Source organism: Polistes dominula, unplaced genomic scaffold (genome assembly GCF_049000335.1).
Source record: "Polistes dominula isolate Pdom_NZ unplaced genomic scaffold, Pdom_raw_medaka contig_535, whole genome shotgun sequence".
Classification (NCBI taxonomy): Eukaryota; Metazoa; Arthropoda; class Insecta; order Hymenoptera; family Vespidae; genus Polistes; species Polistes dominula.
In genome coordinates, this window is record NW_028300927.1 from 15,575 (window position 1) to 40,000 (window position 24,426).

At 29.3% G+C, this 24,426-nt stretch overlaps 1 protein-coding gene and 1 non-coding gene across 2 annotated transcripts in view; one reads left to right on the forward strand and one right to left on the reverse strand.

The window, feature by feature from the left end:
• cyc (basic helix-loop-helix ARNT-like protein cyc) overlaps nucleotides 1–24,426 on the reverse strand; it is a 58,020-nt gene that overhangs the window by 12,286 nt on the left and 21,308 nt on the right. The window contains exons 3-4 of the mRNA XM_089171410.1: nucleotides 21,422–21,659; nucleotides 2,979–3,071 (exon numbers count right to left, since the gene is read on the reverse strand). Of these exons, the coding sequence (XP_089027536.1) occupies nucleotides 2,979–3,071; nucleotides 21,422–21,659 (331 nt within the window). The remainder of the gene's footprint in view (nucleotides 1–2,978; nucleotides 3,072–21,421; nucleotides 21,660–24,426) is intronic.
• On the forward strand, nucleotides 4,775–4,854 carry TRNAK-UUU (transfer RNA lysine (anticodon UUU)). Its single transcript is given in 2 exon segments — nucleotides 4,775–4,811; nucleotides 4,817–4,854. It is a non-coding gene; the product is annotated as a tRNA-Lys (tRNA).

A 24,426-nucleotide genomic window follows, 5' to 3' on the forward strand; every position in this document is an offset into this window, starting at 1 on the left:
ATTATTATTATTTTTTAATTTAATCCATTTTAGACATTCAATTATTTGTATTGTACTATATGTATATACATAGCGAATAATAATAATATGTATTGGTATATAAAGTAAAGTAGAGCCTGTTTTTGAGAGGAGGCCTTTTCTATGCAATTTTTTTTGTGCGATCTTTTTTTATGCGGTATATGAATTTCAGCGGCGTCAACACCAGTTTAATGTTTCCTATCAGTGTACATATACATGTATGGACAAACCCTGACTACGTGGACTCCTTGACGATAATGGAAATTTATACAATCACTGGATCAGGGCATAATCGCAAATTTTAAGAAACATTATCTCAAATTTACTTTTAGCTACATTCTGAAAAAACTAGAGAACGATGAATTAGGCCTGACTGAAGTTTGGAAAAAATTCTCAATTTTAAACTGCATAAACTATATTACTGCAGCAGTTGGTCAAATAAAACAACACACATTAAATTCGTGCTGGAAAGCGATCTGGCCTGAATGTGTAATTAATCGAATTGTAACCGAAAACGCGTCCACGTTATTATCTGAAATTACTGCACTCGCACATATGGTAAGATCAGCGGAGAGGGCTTTGATACTTTCGGCGAAAATGATCTTGACAATATGATTGAGGACGAAACTGTCAATGATGGTGACATTATATATATATATATATGTTTTTTTATTTATATTATATTTAGATCGGGTCATAAATAACTTCCGTTTTTTCTTTTCATGGAGTTTTATTTTGCACTATTTGCATTTGTTGGACGTATCTATTGGATTTTGAACTAATATTACCTTTAGAAGGTTTGTCAAAGTTGGAAAGAAGTCCTGCAATCGATTCCTCTTTTAAGGTCGTATCTTCAGAACGGAATTTTACAAACCAACTTCTGACTGCCCTATCAGTTAACAGTCCTACACCGTACACAATGCATATTTTTTCAGCTGTCACCTTAGTGCTATTGCCTTGTTTAAATTCCTAAAGAATTACATGTCGAATAGGCACTTTTTACTATCTATTTCAGAGGTTCACCTATTTGCATCATTGCGCGGAATATTACACAAGCCGTAAGTATCTACTATCACCAAGAGCGAAATAATTCGCATAAGAAGCATTGGTTTTTCTACCTGTAAGCATTTGACCGGTGATACCGGTCAGTCGTAAGTTTTATGTCTTGGATACTTAAGCAAAGAAGACTAGTTCTAATCATGATGCAAATGGGTTAAGAAAAACGGTTAAATGTAACATTCACAACATAAAAAAGTTGACAGAAAACTAACTAAATCCGTATATTTTGATGACTAATATTAGGTCATTAATTATAAAATGTCTGATTTGAAACCGAAAGTTTGGTTGACTATATCTCGGGCAATTAATAATATAATTACTTAAAATATGCACCTAAACTATCAATACAACGTTGCCATTTTAACGATAGCTTATTAATACAGCTAGCGAAAAAATCTGGAGAGCAGCTGGAGATAAAATCGCGAAAGGCATTTTCCACCGCATGTTGGGAATGAAATACTTTTCCTTGCAAAAAATTGTCTAAAGCTCGGAACAAATGATAATCGGTTAGCGCGAAATCTGGCGAGTAAAGTGGGTGACAAAGTGTTTCCTGGTCCAGTTCATGTAGTTTAAGTAACGTCGATCTTGCAACGTATGGTCGAGCGTTGTCCTGCAGAAGGATTGGTCGGTCCCTGTTGACAAATCTCGGCTGCTTAATTTGCAGCTGTATAATCATTTCTTCTAACTGTTCACAGTAAAGGTCTGCCGTTATCAATTGCCTAGGTCTCATAAAACTATAGTGTATAACACCCGCGCTGGATCACCAAACAGACATCATTAGTTTTTTTTGGGTGTATACTCGGCTTTTGGTTGTGTTTTGGCACTTTATCCTTGTCTAACTATTGTGCTGAGCGCTTGCGATTATCAAAAAGTATCCACTTTTCATCGCACGTGACTATCCGGTGCAAAAATTGATCGCCTTTTAGTCTTAATACTAAAGAACAGCAAGCCTTGAAGCGGTTCCGTTGCTGACGCTTGCTCAAGCCATGCGGAACCCACCTATCCAGCTTCTTTACTTTTCCGATTGCTTTCAGTTGACTTAATATTGTTGGAATGGTAACTTTAAACCTTGCTGCTAGTCCAGGGGTCGTTTCAGATGGATTTGCTTCCACTACAGCTTTCAGTTCGTCGTCATCCCCCTTGCTCTTAGGCCACCTGCGTGGTTCATTTTAAAGATCAAAATCTCCAGATCGGAATTTTGTGAACCATCGAAATACTGTATGTTCGTTAGCCACATCCTTGCGGAACACTTCGTTAACATTTCGGCTTTCCTGCACTGCATTAGTTCCACGACGGAACTCATATTCGAAAATAACTCGCATTTGTGTCTTATCCATGGCTTACAATATTTAACCCCCAAACGACAATACGATAGACTATTAAAAACAAAAGAGTGCATCTGAAAGCCAGATGGCGTACCTTCTTAATGAAAAAAAAATAAAGGACAATCGAAATGAAATATTCGAGATATCTGATATTAAACTTGAGGCTTCAGGTAATCAGACATTTCATACTTAATGACCTAAAAATGGGTAAATACGAAAAATAGATTCTACATAGCAGCATCGGAAGTTACTTATGACTCGGCCCTAAAAAAATATAAATAAATAAAATTTATTAATATATTAAATTTAAATTTTATTTAAATATATTTAAAAAAAACATATAATTACAAATATATATGTATGAAATCGATATACTAATCGATAATAATAATAAATGATGAAGAGATAATGAAATAAAATAATGTATTATCTAACAGTCAAATATATGACAATATATGTAAAGTATGATATCGATTATATGTATCCATTTGTATGTCGCAACCATTAAAACCATAAGTTTAAGCTTGTCGTAAAGCTCAAACTCGTGAGTTTGTTTCTTATATCGTGATTAGGTACCTGAGAGTAATTGAGAGTTTGCGAGACCGACTCGGATACGTAGAGAATTCTTCCACGATCGCAACCCACCACGAAGACGAAGCCTTCCGCGGCCTGAAACAGGAGAAGTTGACCGTTACGTCATTGAAAACAAGCATTTAATTGAAATTACATAACGTGCAACTAATACAACTGTTTTAACAATGTTGCTATAACCATGTTACCTATCATCTTCTCCTTGTTTATAATGCAACTATTTTCAATTGGACAATTTGTTTGTTCTAGTTTACAATTGTTTAAATTATTATTATTTATTTTATTTTATTTTTGTTCAGTTTTCTTTTATATATATAACACTTGGACTGAAAAGGCTGTTGGCTAACATAGTAAAACACACTTTTTTAATAAAAATCAATTTTTTTATTTAATATAGTTGCCTTCAAGAGCAATACAACAATATAAAGCGGTCATATAATTTTTCGATACCATTTTTATAGTATGATTTCTCTTTAGTCTCAAAATAAACCTAAGTTTCGGCAATTACCTCTTCATCAGTGCTGAATTTTTTTCCAGCGAGTATTCTTTTGAGATCTGCAAACAGAAAAAAGTCACTGAGGGCCAGACCTGGAAAATACGGTGGATGAGGAAGCAATTCGAAGCCCAATTCATACAACTTTGTCATCGTTTTTTTGATCGATTGTGAGCACGGGCGGCACCCATTTTGCACACAGCTTTCGCATGTCCAAGTATTCATTTATTATATGTCCTACACGTTCCTTTGATATCTTTAGAGTCTCAGCTAATCTAATCAACATTACTTGACAGTCATTAAAAAATATTTTGGGGACTTTGTTGATGTTTTCGTCAGTAACAGCCTTTTTCGGTCGTCTGCTGCATGCATCATCTACGACGCTCATTTCACTTCTTTTAAACTTAGCAAGCAACCTCTCAACGGTTGATTTTCCTGGTGCAGAGTCCGAATTATGTTTATCAAGCCAAGCCTTGGCTTCAACAGTATTTTTTTTTCAATAAAAAGCAATGTTTTATTAACACACGAAAATCTTTGTTATCCATCTTTTTGAAAATAACAAAAGCCGCTTCACTCAAAATGCTACATCTCAGGAATCAACTACTCGACAGCTGGGAAATTTATACACATATTTTTTGAAGATTAGTACTAACAAAAAATAATATGGATTTAATCTTAATAATGTCATCTGTGTGTTAGTTTATGGACTTTTCAGCCCAACTGTTATATATATATATATATATATATATATATATATATATATAGATTTTTCAGGTCCAAATAACAATTTTTCATTTCAAATTAACATTTATTCATTTCAAAATAACAATTAGAAAAACAGTTAGAAATGAAATAATAAATGATAATTTAAAAAACTAATTCACATAATCGAGCAATGTTAATTTTTTAAATTTATGTGTAGTCATATATAAAACAGTATTTATGGAATTAATGTCAGAAAATAATAAACTTTAAAAATAAATAAATTTGATTAAAAAATGCATTTGATTTGCGTCCGCTACGCACCTGTCAGTATTTTTAGAATTTAATAAAACAAAATTAGAAAAAGATATCTTCATTTATATAAATAATAAAAATAATAATATAAATATAAAAGATATATATTATAATAAATAATATAAATACAATAAATATAATATAATAAATAATATAAATATAAGTAATATAATAATTTAAATATTCAAAATAATAATAATATAATAATAAATCAGAATAAATAATATATATGTATAATATATATACTGTAATAAATACTTTAAAATTTATAGGCCTGTTAGCTCAGTGGGAAGAGCATCGCACTTTTATGTTCTTAGCGAAGGTCGCGGGTTCGATCCCCGTCACAGGCCGGTGGTATATATCATATAAAATATATACAATAATATTTTTGTACAATTTTCAAAATAAATGTATCCCATATGTCATGGAATGTTTTTTATATGTGTTATAAATATATACACGTATACAATATATATATATATATATATATATATATATATATATATATATATATATATATATATATTATATATATATATATATATATATATATATATATATATATATATATATATATATATAAATATAGGTATTTCAGGACAAAATAACAATATTTCATTTCAAATGAACAACTGTTCATTTCATAATAACAATTCTTTTATTTCAAATTAACAACTTTTAATTTCAAAATAACAACTTTTTCATTTCAAAATAACAATAAAAAAACAATTAGAAATAAAATAATGAATGATAATTTAATAAATTAATTCACATAATGTTGCTGAGTTAATTTTCATAAATTTATGTGCAATTATATTTAAAACAGTATTTTTAAAATTAAATTCAGATAATAATAATATTTAAAAATAAATAAATATGCTAAAAAATGCGTCGGATTTACGTCCACTACACCACTGTCAGTATTTTTGGAATTTAATAAAACAAAATTAGAAAAAGACATCTTCATAAAAAAAACATATATTTATATATCTTGTCAACCAATGGGCTTATACCAATGATAACTATTTATCATTGATATCATCGGTATTTATTATTGGTTACTAAGTTCTCCAATGATTAGATTAAATGAGGTGATTCACCAATTAATAAAATGGACAATGTTTATAATGAATTAAACAGTAACTTGAACAATATTTCCTCAACGAGATCCAATTATGGTAGAATTATGGAATCAAGTAATGATTTTGATAGCAGTAGTGATGAAAGTGTAGAAAATTTTGTTGTTGAACGGAAAAGATATCGTATTTCAACAATAAACAACAAGATAGGTTTAGAAAAAAAAAAGAAATTTTAATAAAACTATATAAAAGAAGGTAAAACAATAGTCGAGTCAGCGCAAATATCAGTTATTAATAAAAATACAGCCTCTAATGTATTGAGACGTTACAAAAATGATGCTGCTGTTTTTTTAAATAGAAAACGAGCTTAGTAAAAAAATGTTCAAACTGTCCGACGAAGTTTTAACACATAAATTTAATTAATAATAGAACGCAGTCCAGCAATTACATTAAAAAATATCAAAAGTGAACTTCTGCAAAGGAAAACCGTAAATCTTAGTACTAAATCAATTTTGAACGCATTGAAAACTTTGAAAATAACTCTTAAAATTGCTACTTTGCATTGATTATTAATCTTAGTTCAATATATTTTGTAATTGGTAATTTGAAAGAAAAAATTGTTATTTGTTTTTTATAAATTATTGTCATCTTACTGTTTTTTTTAATTGTTATATTGAATGAAAAACCTATATATTTGTACATGACAGTAACTAATTAATGTAATATTTTTACAAATACATATATTATTATTATTATTATTATTAATATTATTATTATCTCGAAATTTGTAGAAAATTTCTTTTTATATACAAATCATTATTTACCGAAATAATTTTCCAGAAGAAAAAGCAAAAATTAACAAAATCATAAAATATATATTTTCATTGAAATATATTCTTTTGTTACATATTTATATATGAAATGAAATAATAATTTTTAAAAAGTATTACGTATAATCCGTCTGTATACATAAATATTAGTTATAACAAAATGTTGTGTATAATAAAAAAAAACCATTTACTGATTTAACAGATTGCAAATTACAATAATTATCTATTTATAAGATACCAGATGTTATATAATGTATCGAAACGTTTTCAAATAAGGAATTAAAATATTATACAATATATTATATTATATATGAACTGAAACTATCTTTAGTTACTGAATGTTTTCAATAGAAGGCACTATATTACAATTCAATTATTTCAATATATTCACGTCTCATACGTTTTTTTCTAATTTATATAGAACATAACCTTACTTTTTTCTATTTTTTATTGTATTATTACTTTATGTATTCCATTCTAATTGTGGTATTATCTTGTGTGTTATTATTTATATATTATACATTGTATAAATTAAAAATATTATGTTGTTTTATGCCTAATTTGAATTCCCAGAAATTATTAGTGAATATTAATTTCATTGTATTAAATTGTTTAGAATTACTAGGCTTTCCAATAGGTTTTGCGGTTCGATAAGAGCGGAGGTTGCTACTAGCATAAATTTTTTTTTGTTATGTTGGTGCACTCTTCATATGAACGTATGTAAAGTTTCATTTTAATCTGTTAATTCATTCTTTGTTTACAAGCCATTTAGTATCGACGTGTAACAGTATTTTTTTACATTGAAAAAATCAAGTATCGTGCAATGATTGAATTTTTATTTTTGGAATGTTTAAAAGCAAAGGAAATTTATGAACGAATTTTGAAAGTGTATAAGGACTCTTCGTCTTCAATCAGACGTCCAAAAACAGCAACAACACCGGAAATCGTAGAAAAAATACAGGATATCATATTGGAAAATCATCGAGTGACTGAAAGATATTTAGTAGAAGCCTTAGGCATCTCATTGGGCAGTGTAAGCAATATTTTGACTGAAGTATTGGTTTTCAAAAAGCTGTGGGCACAATGGGTGCCGTATTCGCTAACAATGGAAATAAAACACATTCGAATGCGACTTTCTCAGCAACACTTAGAGCATTTTCGAAAGGATAAAGTGGATTTTATGCGTCGATTCATCACTATGGATAAGACTTGGGTCTATCACCATGATCCTGAATCAAAACAAGAGGCTAAAGAGTGGTGTAAACCTGGTTCTTCGGCTCCGAAACGAATTCGTGTCCAGAAATCGGCGAAGGTGTTACCATCAGTTTTTTAGGATGCGAAAGGAATTTTGTTTGTGGATTACTTGCAAACTGGTAAAACAATAAATTCTGAATATTATTGTAGCCTTTTAGACCAGCTGAAGGAAAAAATTCGTGAAAAATGACCCGGTTTTCAGAAGAAAAAAATCCTTTTTCATCAGGACAATACACCGTGTCACAAGAGCCATTTTGACAATGGCTAAAATCCATGAATTAAAGTTCGAATTGTTGAGGCATCCACTGTATTCACCACATTTAGCCCCTAGAGACTTCCATCTGTTTCCAGACCTAAAAAAAAATCATGCGTGGAAAGCGTTTTTCATCACATAATGAGGTCATAACAGCTGTGGAAGCGTATTTTACAGCCCTTCCAGATTCTCACTTCAGGGATGAAATTCATAATTTGGAATCTCGTTGGAACAAGTGTATTGATGTTCAGGGAGACTATACTGGATAATAAAGTGTATTTTAAACCATAAAATTGTGTTTTTCTTATCGAACCGCAAAACTTATAGAAAAACCCACTATATTAAATCAATGTTTTATAACAAAGTCACAGCAACACTTGACCGGAGAATTCTAGTATATATATACTATACATATTTATACATGACACAATAAATAATGAACATAATTGCTTACTCTCATATGCTAAGATTTTTTTTTAACTTTTTTTTTATGTATATTTTTTTTCTTACTCAGGAAATATGCACCTATACGTATTACATAATTTTCTTTTTAAGGGGACACGTCACCTTCGAGTGCAAAAAAAAAAGCGGTTTTTTTGTGAATTTTTTTTGCAGCCAGTTTTATTAATATCAATACAAATTGTTGGCATATGTCAGTTATATATCTGAACTATATTCACAATTTTGTGTGTGTAAAAATATTGTAAATTGTGTCGTCTGTGGCCACTTTTTTAAGAGTCCAAAAAAAAAAGGTGATTTTCGATTGCCCTCACTGGCAAAAATTGGTTCATCAGAAACATAAAAACCGAGTGTTATCCTTTAGTAGAAATGTTGGCGCAGGGAATGAACGGCAGGAAATTTTGATTTTTTAATTTTTCTCAAAATAGTCGACTTTTTACGAAAAAATTGACATTTTTGCAGAAAAATCGCCGAGTTTTTAAGAAAAGAAAAAAAAGATTGGCATTTTTTCAAAAAAATCCTTCCGTTCATTCCCTAGATACGTGTATCTTGTATTACTGTACAAAATTTGGTAAGGATCGGATAAATGGTCTGGACGCAGCGAGGGCAACCGTTTTAACCCTTTCGCTACTACGAGCGACTATAGTCGCTCTCCATGTGATGCCACTCAGGTACTACGGGCGACTATAGTCGCTTTCCATGTGATGCCGCTCAGGTACTACGGGCGACTATAGTCGCTCCCGCTAAAGATGTCGCGTAATTGTATATATGATAAGCGCCTGCAGTTGCTATGCACAGAGTATCTCACTCTAAACATGCCGCATGAGTCTTTCGTTTTGCATCATTTGTTTTTTACGGGCTTCAATAATAAACCAAATGCCTCGATCATAAGTCTTACGACACCGGCTCGAACGTTGCGTGCACCGTTTCGGTGTAGCGCGCCGTACTGCGGGAGTACCTCGGCGGAGATCCGTCCCGTAGCGAAAGGGTTAAAAACGGGAATAGGAGAAATTAAAGTTTAAATTTTTGGACACTTACTTGGAGCGATACGGCGCGCTCAGTTTAAACTACTACAGTTTCGTAAATAATGCGCGGTTCTTTACCAAAATTTGAAGAAATATTTTTGAAATAATATTCTTTCAGAATATCGAAAAAGAAAAAAATCGATTTTTTTGTTGACGTGTCCCCTTAAATACAAACAAACACTCGCAATATCCTATATCGTTTTATTTTTTATTCTTTTATTATTATTATCTTTAAACTTTTCGGAAAAGCTTTCCGAACGAACGATAAAACAAAAACTTATCTAAAATAATGTAAAAAAAAAAAACAATTAAAAAAAACAGTAAACTAAATTTTGAAATTAATTACAAATTAAAATTTCGACACATTTGTTATAATAGTATTATTAGAGTTTAAAGTTAAAATACTTAAAATCTTGTTAACACATTAACGATTGTATTAGTATAACGATATATGTATTGTATATATGTGTATGCATTCATGAAAATTTCGATAAAGATTACAAAAAGGAACGTACTTAGGTAACGTGTATCTATTAAATAAATTAAAAAATAATAATTTCATTAAATTTGATCATTATTCGAATAATTAATTAAATCAATGATGGTAATAAAAAAAGAAACTCATCAAAAGAGAATTAAAAAAAAGAATTATTAATAACTACGCACATGACGACTCCTTAACACTAAGTTACTTTTATTGCTTACAATGCAACAACAATATTTCTCGTAAAAAACTTACAATAAAAAATAAAAGAAAATTACTAACAACAAAGAAACAAAAAATGTAAAAAATAGAGGGGAAAAAAATAAAACTGTAAAAAAATATCGACATTGTTTGAAAACAATGCGGAAAATATATTTATTTATGTTAATATATAATAATACATCTGTATGTGTCTATAAGTGTCTATTCTCGGTCATGTAAATTAATACTAACTACGTAATATATTTTTCATATAGATAAGTCTCCTTGCTGATTCATCAAATCGTTCATAGAATTATCATCATTGCCATTGCCGATGATCTATGAGAATTATAGTCTTAAAAAAAAGAAAAAAATCAAAACGATATTATCTCATAGTACGATTAAATTCTTCGAAAGATGTCTAATGATTTTTATAATTGTTAGTTCATTACCACAATTTCGTTATTATATTTATTAGTATTGTTCTAACATTAGATAAATAAATGATTAGAAAGGTTATATAATTTATTTTTAATCATTCATTCAAAGTATTACAATTTGTTTAATCATCATCATCTAATTTATCTTTATAAATACAAATTCAGTTCCACATTGTTCGTTTCCAATGAACTTTGAAGCTACTGAACCGATCTTAACGAAATTTTTTTAATTTTGTGTCATTTTTTTCAACTAAGGACATTGGATACTTTTTATAGCGATTAATTTTATTTTTTATTGCTAATTTAATGATTTATAGTTTAAAGCTTATCTAGATCTTTAGGTACTGTAAGTTTTCAATAGATATCGCTGTATTGCAACGTCATTATTTCGATATATTCACGTCATACGTTTTTTTTTGTCGCATTTACATATGACATAATCTAGCTTTGCTTTTTATATTTTTTCGTTTATTATTATTTTATGTATTTCATTGTAATTGTGATATTATTTTGTGTTTTGATCGAATTTATCAAATAATTTAGAATTATATTAAATCAACATTTTATCAGAAAAGGGAGAATCTTAGTATATATTGGGTCTAAAAGTATGTTTCCAGGGTTTTTTCATAAAATTTGAAGGTTTATTCTGAAAAAATAGTTACATATTTTTCATTCGAAATATTGTCCATTGGAAGATACAATTTGTTCCCATCTTTCTGGCAATTTGTGAATTCTGGACCAAAAAAAGGTCTCGTCTTTTGAGCCCAAGAACGTATTGAGCCAAATTTTGATCCCTCTATTGAAGTAAATCGCATTCCGGAAAGAGCGCTCTGCATTGACCGAAACAACAGGTAGTCGGATGGCGCCAAATCTGAACTATAAGACGGGTGAGGCAGAATTTCTCATCCACTATTATCCATGTAGTTTTTGACCGGAGCAGCAACATGTAGCCAAGCGTTGTCGTGGTGAAAAATTACGGACTCGTGCCTGGTCTGATATTCTGGCCGTTTTTCCACCAATGCCCGCTTCAAACGAATTAATTGGGCTCGATAAAATGGTCCTTTGATGATTTGACCACTCGGAAGCAGTTCGTAGTATATGACACCTTTCTGAACCTACTATATGCAGAGCATGACCTTATTTATGTGAATATTTCACTTCGGCGTCGATTTAGCCGTCTCGCCAGGCTTTGCATATGTTTTTTTTTTTGCGTTTAGGATAATCATAATAGATCCCTTTTTCGTCACCAGTGACAAAAAGATGCAGAAACGACTTTTTTTTATGCCGCTGCAGCTACATTTCTGACATGCAAAATCGCCGTTCGACATCTCACTGCTTCAACTCGTACAGCACCCAATTTCTAACTTTTAGGATAAATCCCAAAGCTTTTAGGCGCAGGAAAATGGCTTGTTGTATGACGCCAAATGATGCAGCAAGCTCTTCTTGAATTTGTCACGAATCCTCATCCAGCAAAGCCTCCAATTGCTCGTCCTCAAAATTTTTCGGCTTTCCGGAGCGCTCCTTGTCTTCAACGTCAAAATCACTATTTTTTAACCGTTCGAACCACTCACGACACGTTGATTCACCAATACATTCCGCTCTGTAAGTTTTCGGAAGCAAGCTATAGGCCTCAGCTGCACTTTTCTTCATATTAAAAAATAGAAGCAGTGTTTCCCGCAAATGACGCTTATTTGGCGCAAATAAATCCGTTCATTGGCGGAAAAATGACCAGAATAACAGACCACGCACGAGTCCGTAATTTTTCACCACGACAACGCTTGGCTACATGTTGCTGCTCCGGTCAAAAACTACATGGATAATAGTGGATGAGATATTCTGCCTCACCCGTCTTATAGTCAAGATTCGGCGCCATCCGACTACCACTTGTTTCGGTCGATGCAGAACGCTCTTACCGAAATGCGCTTCATTTCAGTATAGGGAATCAAAAATTGGCTCAATACGTTCTAAGGCTCAAAAGACGAGAACTATTTTTAATTCAGAATTCACAAATTGTCAGAAAGACGGGAAAAAATTGTATCTTTTATCAGAATAAACCCTTAAATTTTATTTTTTTAAAACGCTGGAAACTTACTTGTAGACCCAATATATTATTAAGAAATGGCCTCAGAATGAAAAGATCATGTAAAAATGTAACTATTAGGGTAGCTAACACGATTTTGGGGAAAATTGAGTTAGGCCAATTTCGAAATAAACGGCTAAAATATTTATTAAAAAACTAATTCAACTGAAAATCATGTTCATCCTTATTATACAAATAGTAAAATATCAGTCAAATATGATCGAAATAAACACGAATAACTTTATTTATTCGCGTATAGTCAAAAACCGGATATACAAATAATATCATATCGACGTTTAGGTACAGAAGAAATACGAGGCAATTCACAATGAAACTTTATGCTGCAATTATAAACTCATGCAGTCACGACAATAACGTTGAAGTCTGGTATTTTGGGCGTGGTCACTTTTACACCAAAGGAAATATATATATATTTACTTTATAGTAGTGTACTTACATAGAAAAAAAAAAAAGAAAAAGAAAAAGTGAGAGATAGAATCGTTCAAGTATCACCTTTTATCTGTGATAAATAAAAGAGAAAGAAGAAAAGAAAGAGAGAGAGGGAGAAAGAGAGAGTGAATGTTAAGAAAAGTTACAATAGTAGATAAAACTAACTTGTATGTATGTATACACCTATGTATACGTATATATATATATATATATATATATATATATATATATATTTATATTTATATGTATGTATTTACATAGTTACATGCACAGGACAATGAGAAATGCATGCAACTGGCTAACCACCGTTTCAAACTCTCTGTGCTCAGCTGCGTAACGGAATCTGAAGTGAATCGAAATTATGGTAGGCTAGTTGGATTGTGTCCCTTCCACAAACGTTATTCGATTATCGTTCGTGCGTATCGTGCTATTAAAAAGTGGTCCATATTATCGTAGATCTTAAGCTACATACTTAAATGTTTATATTTTACCTTTTTTCTATTTCACTTTAAACTATGCGATTGTTATAATAGAATTTTGAAGAAGCAAACGGGGAAAAATAAATTTATTTAAATTGTCTATACGATTGTTGTTAAATTATTAATTGATACTTAGTTTTTATGTGATTTAATAATTCATCTGTTTGTTATATACTAAAATACACGAAAAAAATCGAAAAAACAAGGTTATATCTTACGTAAATCTGAAAAAATGAAATGAAATACGGCGCCGTCTATTGAATATTTACAGAAACTAGAGAAGAAAAATTACCTCTATATAATAAATTATTTAATTTTCCAATAAAAAAGAAAAATAATCTTGATAAAATCTATTCTATATTCTAAGTCAAAACAAATCAAACAAAATTATAAAAAAATTTTCATTAAAATCGAGTAAAAGTTACGGAGTTATTAGAAGACAAACATTGTGACACCGAATTTTTATATATATATATAGATATATGATTTAAAAGAGCGTATAACAAGGTATTGTTCCAATATCAATTAAAAAATGTAATGAAAAATGTAAAAAAGCGCGTTAGAGAATGCTTAGAATGCAACGGAGGAATATTCAAACACTTATTCTAATGAAAAACATTACTGATATAAAACTTCAAATATCTCGTAAACTATTGACATTTCAATGACCTTCACTTAATACTTTTTAACGCAGAATAAAAAAAGGAATCGAACAGTTTAAAAAAAAATATAAAGTTTCATTTTAAAAAAAAAGTGCAACTGCATCTAGCAGGTGCATCGATGCATTTTCAAAAAAAGTAAGGTCACAGGAAGGTGACATGTGATGTGCCATATAACTTCTTTTCTAATCATTTTTCTCTATTGTTACTTAAAAAGTAGTTATTACCCGTCCCAGTTACAAGATTCGTCCTGTATAAGTAGTCCAGTCAAATTAGGTAAGAATTTCGGAATTTGAGATACTGAGCTATAAATCCGTATAAACTTGTATTTTGACATTCTAAAAGTTGTCTCAAAACCTACATATGGTAGGGTGTATGTGGTTATTAAAATCTAAGGTCAAAGCTCAAAAAAATCGATTTTTTGCACATTTTTTTGCGAATATCTCGTTTCCTATGGGTTTTTCGCTATTTGTATTAATTATCATTATTGTAGAGGATTAAATTCCCTACAACTTTTGTCAAAAAAATTTTTTTATACGTTGAATCATTTTTGAGATACACGGCGGAGAGTGCGCGGTTAGAGCATCATTTAAGGTCAACCGGTAGTCCCGGTCAAAAACACGCAATATTAAGTTTATTAATTAGTGATAAATACATAATTAATAATAATTTTTATTTATTAATAACTGTTACATTATATCTAATAATTATTTTACTTGCGTATCTATTTTTAATTAAGTTTCAATTTATTTAATAACACTTACCTTCCCCAATGGTTATAGAATTGTTAAGGAAAATACTTAAATTGAACAACAATTAACAATATTACAATTACAATTAACAATTAAAATATAAATAATTATTATGATTAAGTAAGAAGTAAATTAGTAATTATTATTAGAATTATTATTATTATTTTAATGAATATATATTATTATGAATAATGTTATTTACAATTAACATTATTCATTATTCATTGAATACAATTGAACATCTGTCCCTACTGGCTAAAATGATACTATATAAAATAGTACAATTTTTAACGTTATGACAGAATTTAAGAGTTTACAGATTTTAAAGAAGATGTATTTAATTATTTTCTATTTAAAATGTATTTAGAGTGAAAATTAGGATATAAATAAAATGTAATTAAAGTTTGTCCCTTAGTTATTTTTTAATTTTAGGAATCGGTCATAAATGTTATTGAATAGATAGATATTTAATTAATAAACAAAATTATTATATATAAGGTAATAGTTAGTAATAAATAAAAATTAATTATTATTATGTATTTATCAATAAATAATAAACTTTATATTGCGTGTTTTTGACCGGGACTACCGGTTGACCTTAAATGATGCTCTAACCGCGAGCTCTCCGCCCTCTATCTCGAAAACGATTAAACGTATAAAAAAATTTATCGTACAAAAGTTGTAGGGAATTTAATCCTCTACAATATTGATAATTAATACAAATAGCGAAAAACCCATAGGAAACGAGATATTTGCAAAAAATGTGCAAAAAATCGATTTTTGTGAGCTTTGACCTTACATTTTAATAGTCCCGTACACCTTACCATATGTAAGTTTTAAGACAACTTTTAGAATGTTAAAATACAAGTTTATACGAATTTATAGCTCAGTATCTCAAATTCCGAAATTCTTACCTAATTTTGACTAACATAAGATGACTGGACTAAAGTATATGTATAAACGTTGTTTGATTATATTTCAATATTATCATCCAATTACATACATGCAAATATATATCATATTGTAATCGTATAATAATTCGTCTAGACTTGTAACATAACTGCCATGTTAGTTGACTTATCAATTATTACGAGAGATCATTAAATTCGTATTTATTTGTTACGTTTGAAAGTAGTAACCGACAATGTATAATTGCATGTAATGTATACTTTCCTATATATACACTATAATATACTCTCTTTTAGTTAGTTGGAAAATAACGTTAATTGGTTCAAAATCAAAAGCGTAGGTGAATAGTTGACCTAAGTATTATACTGATTGTGAGTATTGCATGGGTACTGTTAAGACATATGTTAGAAAGAGAAAGAGAGAAGTATGTTACCTGGTATATACCATAAATCTATGTGCTTTGGTATACTAACCCTTTCCTTTCCCTTCCCTTCCCCTCCCTTCCCTTCCCTTCCCTTCCCTTCCCTTCTCTTTTCTTTCCTTCCCTTTCGCTGGCACGAGACTTAAGATCGATGAAAAATCTGTAGCACGCGGGAGAAAGGTTACCCATGGATTTTGCCTCGGTTCTATCTCTACATTTTGTCGAGAAAAAGAGAGAGAGAGAGAGAGAATGAGAGAGTGAGAGAGAGAGAGAGAGAGAGAGAGGGAGACAGAAAGAGAGAGAGAGAAGACAAGAAACAACATTGCAAAAGCTATTAACGAAAGTCAATGCTTGTTAAAAGTTTTACAAAAAAGTTCAATAATTTTTATTATTTATATTATTCTTTTTTTTTCTCTTTTTTGTTTTTTTATTTTTGTTTTTGTTTTTGTATTTACTTATAATTATAAAAAATTTTGATTATCTTTATTACTCTTTCTCTTTTTTGTTTGTTTATTGTTCTACGAATAAATAATTTCTATTATAATACCTTTGTAATTTTCTCTTTTTTTTTTGGTCCTGTTTTTTACTTATTATTATAAAATTTTTATAGTGTTTTTATATAAGTTCTACGATAAAGTTAAATAATTTTTATTACTTTTATTATCCTTATAATTCTTTCTTTTTTTTTCTTTTTTGGTCTTAAGTTTTTACTTAGAATTATAAAAGTTGTATAGTATTTTCATTTAAATTCTACGAAATAATATTTTTATATATAATTATATTATATTATATATATATATATATTATATTCAATTTTTTTATAGTATTTAATATATTTAATTTTATTATATCATATATATTTTATATTTATTTATATTATATTATTATTATTATTATTATTATAGTATTAATATTATTATTAAATTATATAATACTATTATTTATTTATATAAATTCATTCGACAAATTATTAATTTATTTTTTATTATTCTTATAATTCTTTCTATTTTTTTTTTGTTTTTTTTTTTTTTTTGTTTATTTTTACCTATAATTTAAAAATTGTATATAGTTTTCGTATAAGTTAGTTCTACGAAATAATAATTTATTTATTCCAAGAATAAGTAATTTATATTATCCTTATGTAACTTTTCTTTCTCTTCTTGTTGTTTCTTTGTTTTTACTTAGAATTTAAAAATTCTATATAAATGTATAATACGTAATTGAAATTAATATACATATATATATAAAGGTAAATGTATAAAAATAGAAAATACAAAAAATACAAAAAAATAAATGATAAATGACATAAATTAGAAGGTGTTAGAGAGAGAAAGAGAGAGTATCTTGAGACAAAAACGTACTAATACTATAAGGTACACGTAATATCGGCATTTAGAATTACGTAACCACTTGGAAGTTACCAGGAAGTCTTATACCGTGTTTGTACATAAGCATACACATACACGTATACATACCTATGCACAAATACGTAAACTAACTTAAACTTTCTCTCTCTTTCTCTCTCTCTTTCTCTTTCTTACTCTCACACTTTTTGTTTCAAACGTGTATAAGTTAGAGTAATAGATGAATGGCCACCTATCGAGCTACGGGAATCCCGCGAAATACGATTTTCTAGGAACATTAATTCTACTTGCATTTGGTAATAATAATAATCATAATAATAATGAGACAAGCATTTAAAAATTCCTCTTCTTCTCCATCTTCTTCTATTATTTCTCCTACTTCTTTTTGATCTTTTTCTTCTTCTTATTTACATCGTTAAAATATACTCAACGTTTTTGTTATCCTCATTAAAAGAAATCAATGATCACCGTATTCCTTATACGATTCTTAAGCATTTACCGCTCGTGAGAATTTGATCTTTTACTTTTCATTAGTAATACCAAATAATACTTTCACTTATAGTTTAAACAATACAAGAAAAAAAAGAAAATAATCAAAAAAATAAAGTAACTCGTTTTATAAATGTATTTTTATATCAGATTTACGAAAACAATTTGACTGATTAAAAATTTAATTACTATTAATACTATTTATTTTATTACTATTACAATATTATAATATTTATTAATTATTATTAATACTATTTATTTAATTACTGTTAAATATATATTAGTTTTTAAATTATTATTTTCAACGTTAGTTAAAAAAAAATTAATATTCAAGAAAATAATGAAACTTTTTTTATAAATGAATTTTACTACAAGATTTACAATCAATTTGACTCATTCAAAATTTAATTACTATTATATACAGGGTGATTCACAGTAATTCTTGCCACCTAAATACCTCCGAAAATATAACAGTAACAGAAAAGTAGCATGAAAGACTCAGGACTATAACGTAACGTTAGTTGTCTTTTTTATACATTCAGTATCTTTCAAGATCTGTAGGTAAACTTTGTTTTTTTTAAATACAATGCTTTATTTTAATACTTATTTTTTGATAGTTACTGTCAAGACAAATCCAATGATGTGCAACATTAAATACAAAACTTTCTTGCTACTATCATAATTTTCAACACTTAAGTGGCAAGAGTTAGTGCATCATCCTGTATATGTATATATATCTTTTTAAATAATATTTTCACTGTTAATAAAAAAAATAATTAATATTCAAGAAAATAAATTATCTCTTTATGTAAATGTAATTTAAGACTAGATTTATAGTCAATTTGACTCATTATTAATTTAATTACTATATATTAGATCATTAAGTATAAAATGTCTGATTTGAAACCGAAAGTTTGCTTTACTATATCTCGGGCAATAAATAATATAATCATTTAAAATATGCACCTAAACTAGCAATACAACGTTGCCATTTTACCGATAGCTTATTAATACCGCTAGCGAAAAAATCTGGAGAGCAGCTGGTGATAAAATCGCGAAAGGCATTTTCCACCGCATGTTGGGAATTAAATACTTTTCCTTGCAAAAAATTGTCTAAAGCTCGGAAAAAATGGTAATCGGGTGGTGCACGATCTGGCGAGTACGGATAGTGATAAAGTGTTTCCAGGTCCAGTTCCTGTAGTTTAAGTAATGTCGATCTTGAGACGTGTGGTCGAGCGTTGTCCTGCAGAAGGATTGGTCTGTCCCTGTTGACCAATCTCGGCTGCTTAATTTGCAGCTGCCTCATCATTTCTTCTAACTGTTCACATTAGAGGTCCGCCGTTATCGATTGCCCAGGTCTCATAAAACTATAGTGTATAACACCCGTGCTGGATCACCAAACAGACACCATTAGTTTTTTTTTTGTGTATACTCGGCTTTGGGGTGTGTTTTGGCGCTTCATCCTTGTCCAACCATTGTGCTGAACGCTTGCGATTATCAAAAAGTATCCACTTTTCATCGCACGTGACTATCCGGTGCAAAAATGGATCGCCTTTTAGTCTTGATACCAAAGAACAGCAAGCCTCGAAGCAGTTTCGTTGCTGACGCTTGCTCAAGCCATGCGGAACAAACCTATCCAGTTCCTTTACTTTTCCGAGTGCTTTCAGATGACTTAATATTGTTGGGATGGTAACTTCAAACCTTGCTGCTAGTCCAGGGGTCGTTTCAGATGGATTTGCTTCCACTACAGCTTTCAGTTGGTCGTCATCCGTCTTTCTCTTAGGCCACCTGCGTGGCTCATTTTGAAGATCAAAATCTCCAGATCGGAATTTTTTGAACCGTCGAAATACTGTACGTTCGTTAGCCACATCCTTGCCGAACACTTCGTTAACATTTCGGCTTTTCTGCACTGCATTAGTTCCACGACGGAACTCATATTCCAAAATTACTCGCATTTGTGTCTTATCCATGGCTTACATTATTAAACCCCCAAACGACAATACGATAGACTATTTAAAACAAAAGAGTGCATCTGAAAGCTAGATGGCGAACCTTTTTAATGCGAAAAAAATAAAGGACAATCGAAATGAAATATCGGAGATATCTGGTATCAAACCTGAGGCTTTAGGTAATCAAACATTTCATACTTACTGACCTATTATGTAGTAAAATAATTTATATAGTCTATAAGTCTATAATTTAACTACTATATATATGTGTGTTTATTATTTTTGAAAAAACATGCGTTGGTTTTTAGTTACGTAATAAAATATATACGTAAATATTTATTTCTTCCCATTAAATCAATTCTATCGTTCAAACGATGTTTACAAGTCATTAAAAATCAAAGAACGAAACACGTTCGTAAATCTTATGTTAATGAGACTATACGATTAACTATTTATGAATATATTTGAATATATAGAATATATATAATTTGAAATAAAATCTTGTGAAAAATTGTACTTTGTTAACTAATTTTGTATAAACGATTAATTTCATTATATTTTAAATTGATAGGTGTGCAAATACTTTTCTTACCTACTCTATATATTAGGTTAGTGCATATGAAAAGTTATTCTTTTTTTACATGCAAACGTTTCTTTTCTTGTTTTCGTTATATTTTTGTTTTTGACATAAACTCTTTTATCACTCTGACTGCCATGTCGCCCGTATTCGGTTGCCAGTAAATTTTCTGATCAGGCTGCGTCACCCGTATTGGGGTGTCACTTATCCGACTACTTGCGAAGAATATTCGTATGTGTTTGAAAATATATTTCGCAGAGGAAGTAACAAAACTATTGAATATTAATTAATATTAATAAACTATATTTATTAATATAAACTTAAATTTATAGTAGATTATTCATTAATATAAACTATTGTTATAGAAGTATTACGATAATGATTTTTTAAGAAAATTATTAAGAATGTAAACCTTTAGAAACAAGAAAAAAGCACTTAAAAGCACTTATGTTTTAAAATCTTTTTGGGAAGTGTATATTAAAGCGAATGGAGCATATTTTGATTAACACATCGAGCGCCACGTCAGCCACCGATGACTGACAGCGTTTAACATGCTATATCTAAGCGGTGCTCGTGGCCTGACGGAAACGACTTCTTTGAAAATGAGTGTGGCCTAACGGGGACTTCCTTGAAGATGAGTATGGCGCTCAATGTGTTAAATAAATAGCTTTTGTAAAAAGATATGCACTATTATATATTCACTTAAAAATCTGAAATTTTATACGCAGCAATCTAATATAAATGTTAAAAATGAAATATCTTACTTGAAGTATTAATGTTTTGTGTTCTTGATCACTGAGAAATGCTGGCTTGTAATGACCCTCAGTATATGAGGTAACAGCACCCAGGATTGTTTTTAAATGTTGAACAGCCATTCGTAATACAGTCAACTTGTCTAATTTCCTTGACATAGCGTGACACATTGGCACCATAGCTGACAGTTCTGTGATGTATGTATTCATCTTGTCTCTTCTTCGTTTTTCTATCTCACTGTGGTTTTGCCTAAAAAAAAAATCCGTGATTTTCGTTAATCGATTTATCTATTCGAGATTGGATTCTTTTAGAAGTGGGGTGGGAGGATATTATTTCTTAAATTTAATAAAACAAATTTTATTAAATTTTTACAAGAGTTGAAAAGTTTTGAATCTTTTAAGAGAAAGGTTGAATAATTTTGCACCTAACGCACGAAAAAAGTCATTAAGAAAAATTTTATAATTTTAATTATACATTTCTTTTTGTATATAATTTATTTGTTTGTTTGTTTTTTTTTTTAATTTATAATATATAATAATTTATATAAGAATGTAAATATGAAATTTATCCATTTATTCCCACATAACACAAAAGATTTTAAAATCTTTCAGTGAAAGTTTCGTAAAATATTTCCAAAAACTCTTTTAGAAACCTTGCAGGCATCATTCTAATCTTTTGCAAGTCTCTGAACGCGGTCATTCTCACCTTGTAGAAAGATTTTTTAGAAATCTTTTTGAAAGATTTAAAACTTTTTAAAGAAATGTTTTAGAAAATTTTTAGAAAGTTTTTGTGTTATGTAGGTTGTATTTCTTTTTTTTTTTTTTTTTTTTGAAACGACTGAAGAAAAAAATTTGATTTATTATCAACTTTGTTCCTTCCTTGTTATTATTATTGTTCATCGTGTAATTAAATTATAAACTTTTATTTAATAATAAATAAATTATATTTTAGGTCTGAATTTTTTAAATATTTAAAAGTAATGATTTTATCACACAAGGAAAATTGCATTAAAATTATTAATTAAAGTACAATTAGAAAAAAAAAGAAACATGACAAACTGAATACGTCACATTTAATCGATGAAATAATTTTTCTTACATAATAATTACATTATCTAATTATTATCTTTCGAATATAATAAAAAATGAGAGAAACGAATTAAAATTTGTTTATATAATTGAATGCAATACTTTTTATACAAATACGAGATATATTTATTTATTTCTTGTTTTTTTTTTTTTTTTTTTTTTTTTTTTTTTTTTTTTTTTTTAATAAAAATATTAATATATATCGGATAATTTGGAAAGACAATCAAACTTTTGATTTACAATCCGTCTTTGATAAAAAAAAAAAAAATTCAAATGCAAATCTCGTAAGCTGTGTGACTAGGCGTCAATACACGAAGAACGTTGGTATTGAAGAGATTTATGTCAGCCGGTTCAACAAGCCATGAACGAGAAGCTTTTGAAAGACCGTGAACCGCTGATTTGCTAACCAAGAATTCGCATTCATATCCCGGAGCAATGAATTGGCCAGCGGAAATCTCGCATAGAAACTGGTTCAACGGTTTTATCCAACCATTACACGAAAATATTATATATACCTGTATTTGTCTTTCATGTAATTAATGTAATAAAATTTAAGAAAAAAAAACACAAAACAGTAAAAAAAGGAGGAGAAGGAGAAGGAGGTAGTGGTTGGGAAGGGGCGGAGTGGGAGGGGGAGGTTTGAAAGGTAGGAAAAAAATAAGATCACACGATTATCCCAACATCCGTTGTAACGGTTTACTATACTTATAGAAATTAGATTATTATTCTAGAACGATCAATAATTTCCATAATGTGCCATGTAGTATAAACCCATTTGTTATTTTTTTCTGTTTCTTTTTTTCTATTTTTTTTTCTTGCTCGAATTTAATAACATACTTCGTACGTTCCACTAGGTATATTACATAGATAGAACGTATTGGCAACGTATTCGAGACATGCGAGACTTAGGTTTGATGCAATATGTGGTTTGAAAAAAATGATTGAAAATTAAAAAAAAGGAATTTTCAAGATCACTCGTAAAGGTATCTAAGAAACACAATAAGATACTTTCTAAATCTTGTTCGTCATTTAATTTGATAACAAAATAGTATATTATGCAACTAGTGCGGAAAGTTGTCGATTACTTACGAGAGCGAAGTTGGTCAATTCGCTCGAGTGGTCAATCGACAACTTCGCACTAGTTGCATATACTATTTTTTATTAATATTTTATTACGAATGCGAGGACATATTCGGTACATAATTGGGGTCCAGGGACAGAACCTTAGCGGGGATTGGGGAATTTACATATGACATACCTAACCCTACTTTTTATATTTTTTTCGTCCATTCTAATATATAAGCCTTTTATTTTAAAAGTGACCTAACTCCATTTATGTTGGAATCGAGATATTGAAGGGTTTGCGTTTCAATGCAATTAAAAATATACGTAAGGGATACTAAAGAGTTAAACTATGCTTAAATGTATCTAAAGGTTTAAATTTACAGTTTCTATTAAAATAGTGACAATTATTAAGTTAATAATATGCGTTTTCTAACTACGAATGGAGTTAGGGCATTGTCAAAATTATTAACTAAATTCATTATAAAATTTGAAGGAGTCCAAGTCCATTCAACATAATTTAAGATGCTTCAAATTGAAAAAAACAATACTCAATTTATTTTACATATATTTAAAACACTTTAGAAAAATAATTTACGCGATTCAAAACATTTTTTAACTACATAACGTACAACATTACAAACATAACCTACAAATCAATTTACTACTTATCTACATTTTGTGTATGTGAAAGGGATTTAAAGAAATCATGATATTCCGTTGGTATATATCATAATAGGTTAATTATGCCCTTGAATTTTACTGTTGTAATTTGTCTGATATTTTCATACAGTGAGGTCAATACAATATTTTCGAACTTTCTTTGTCTATCCCGACGTGGTAATAAATTCAGGACTTTAAAATTT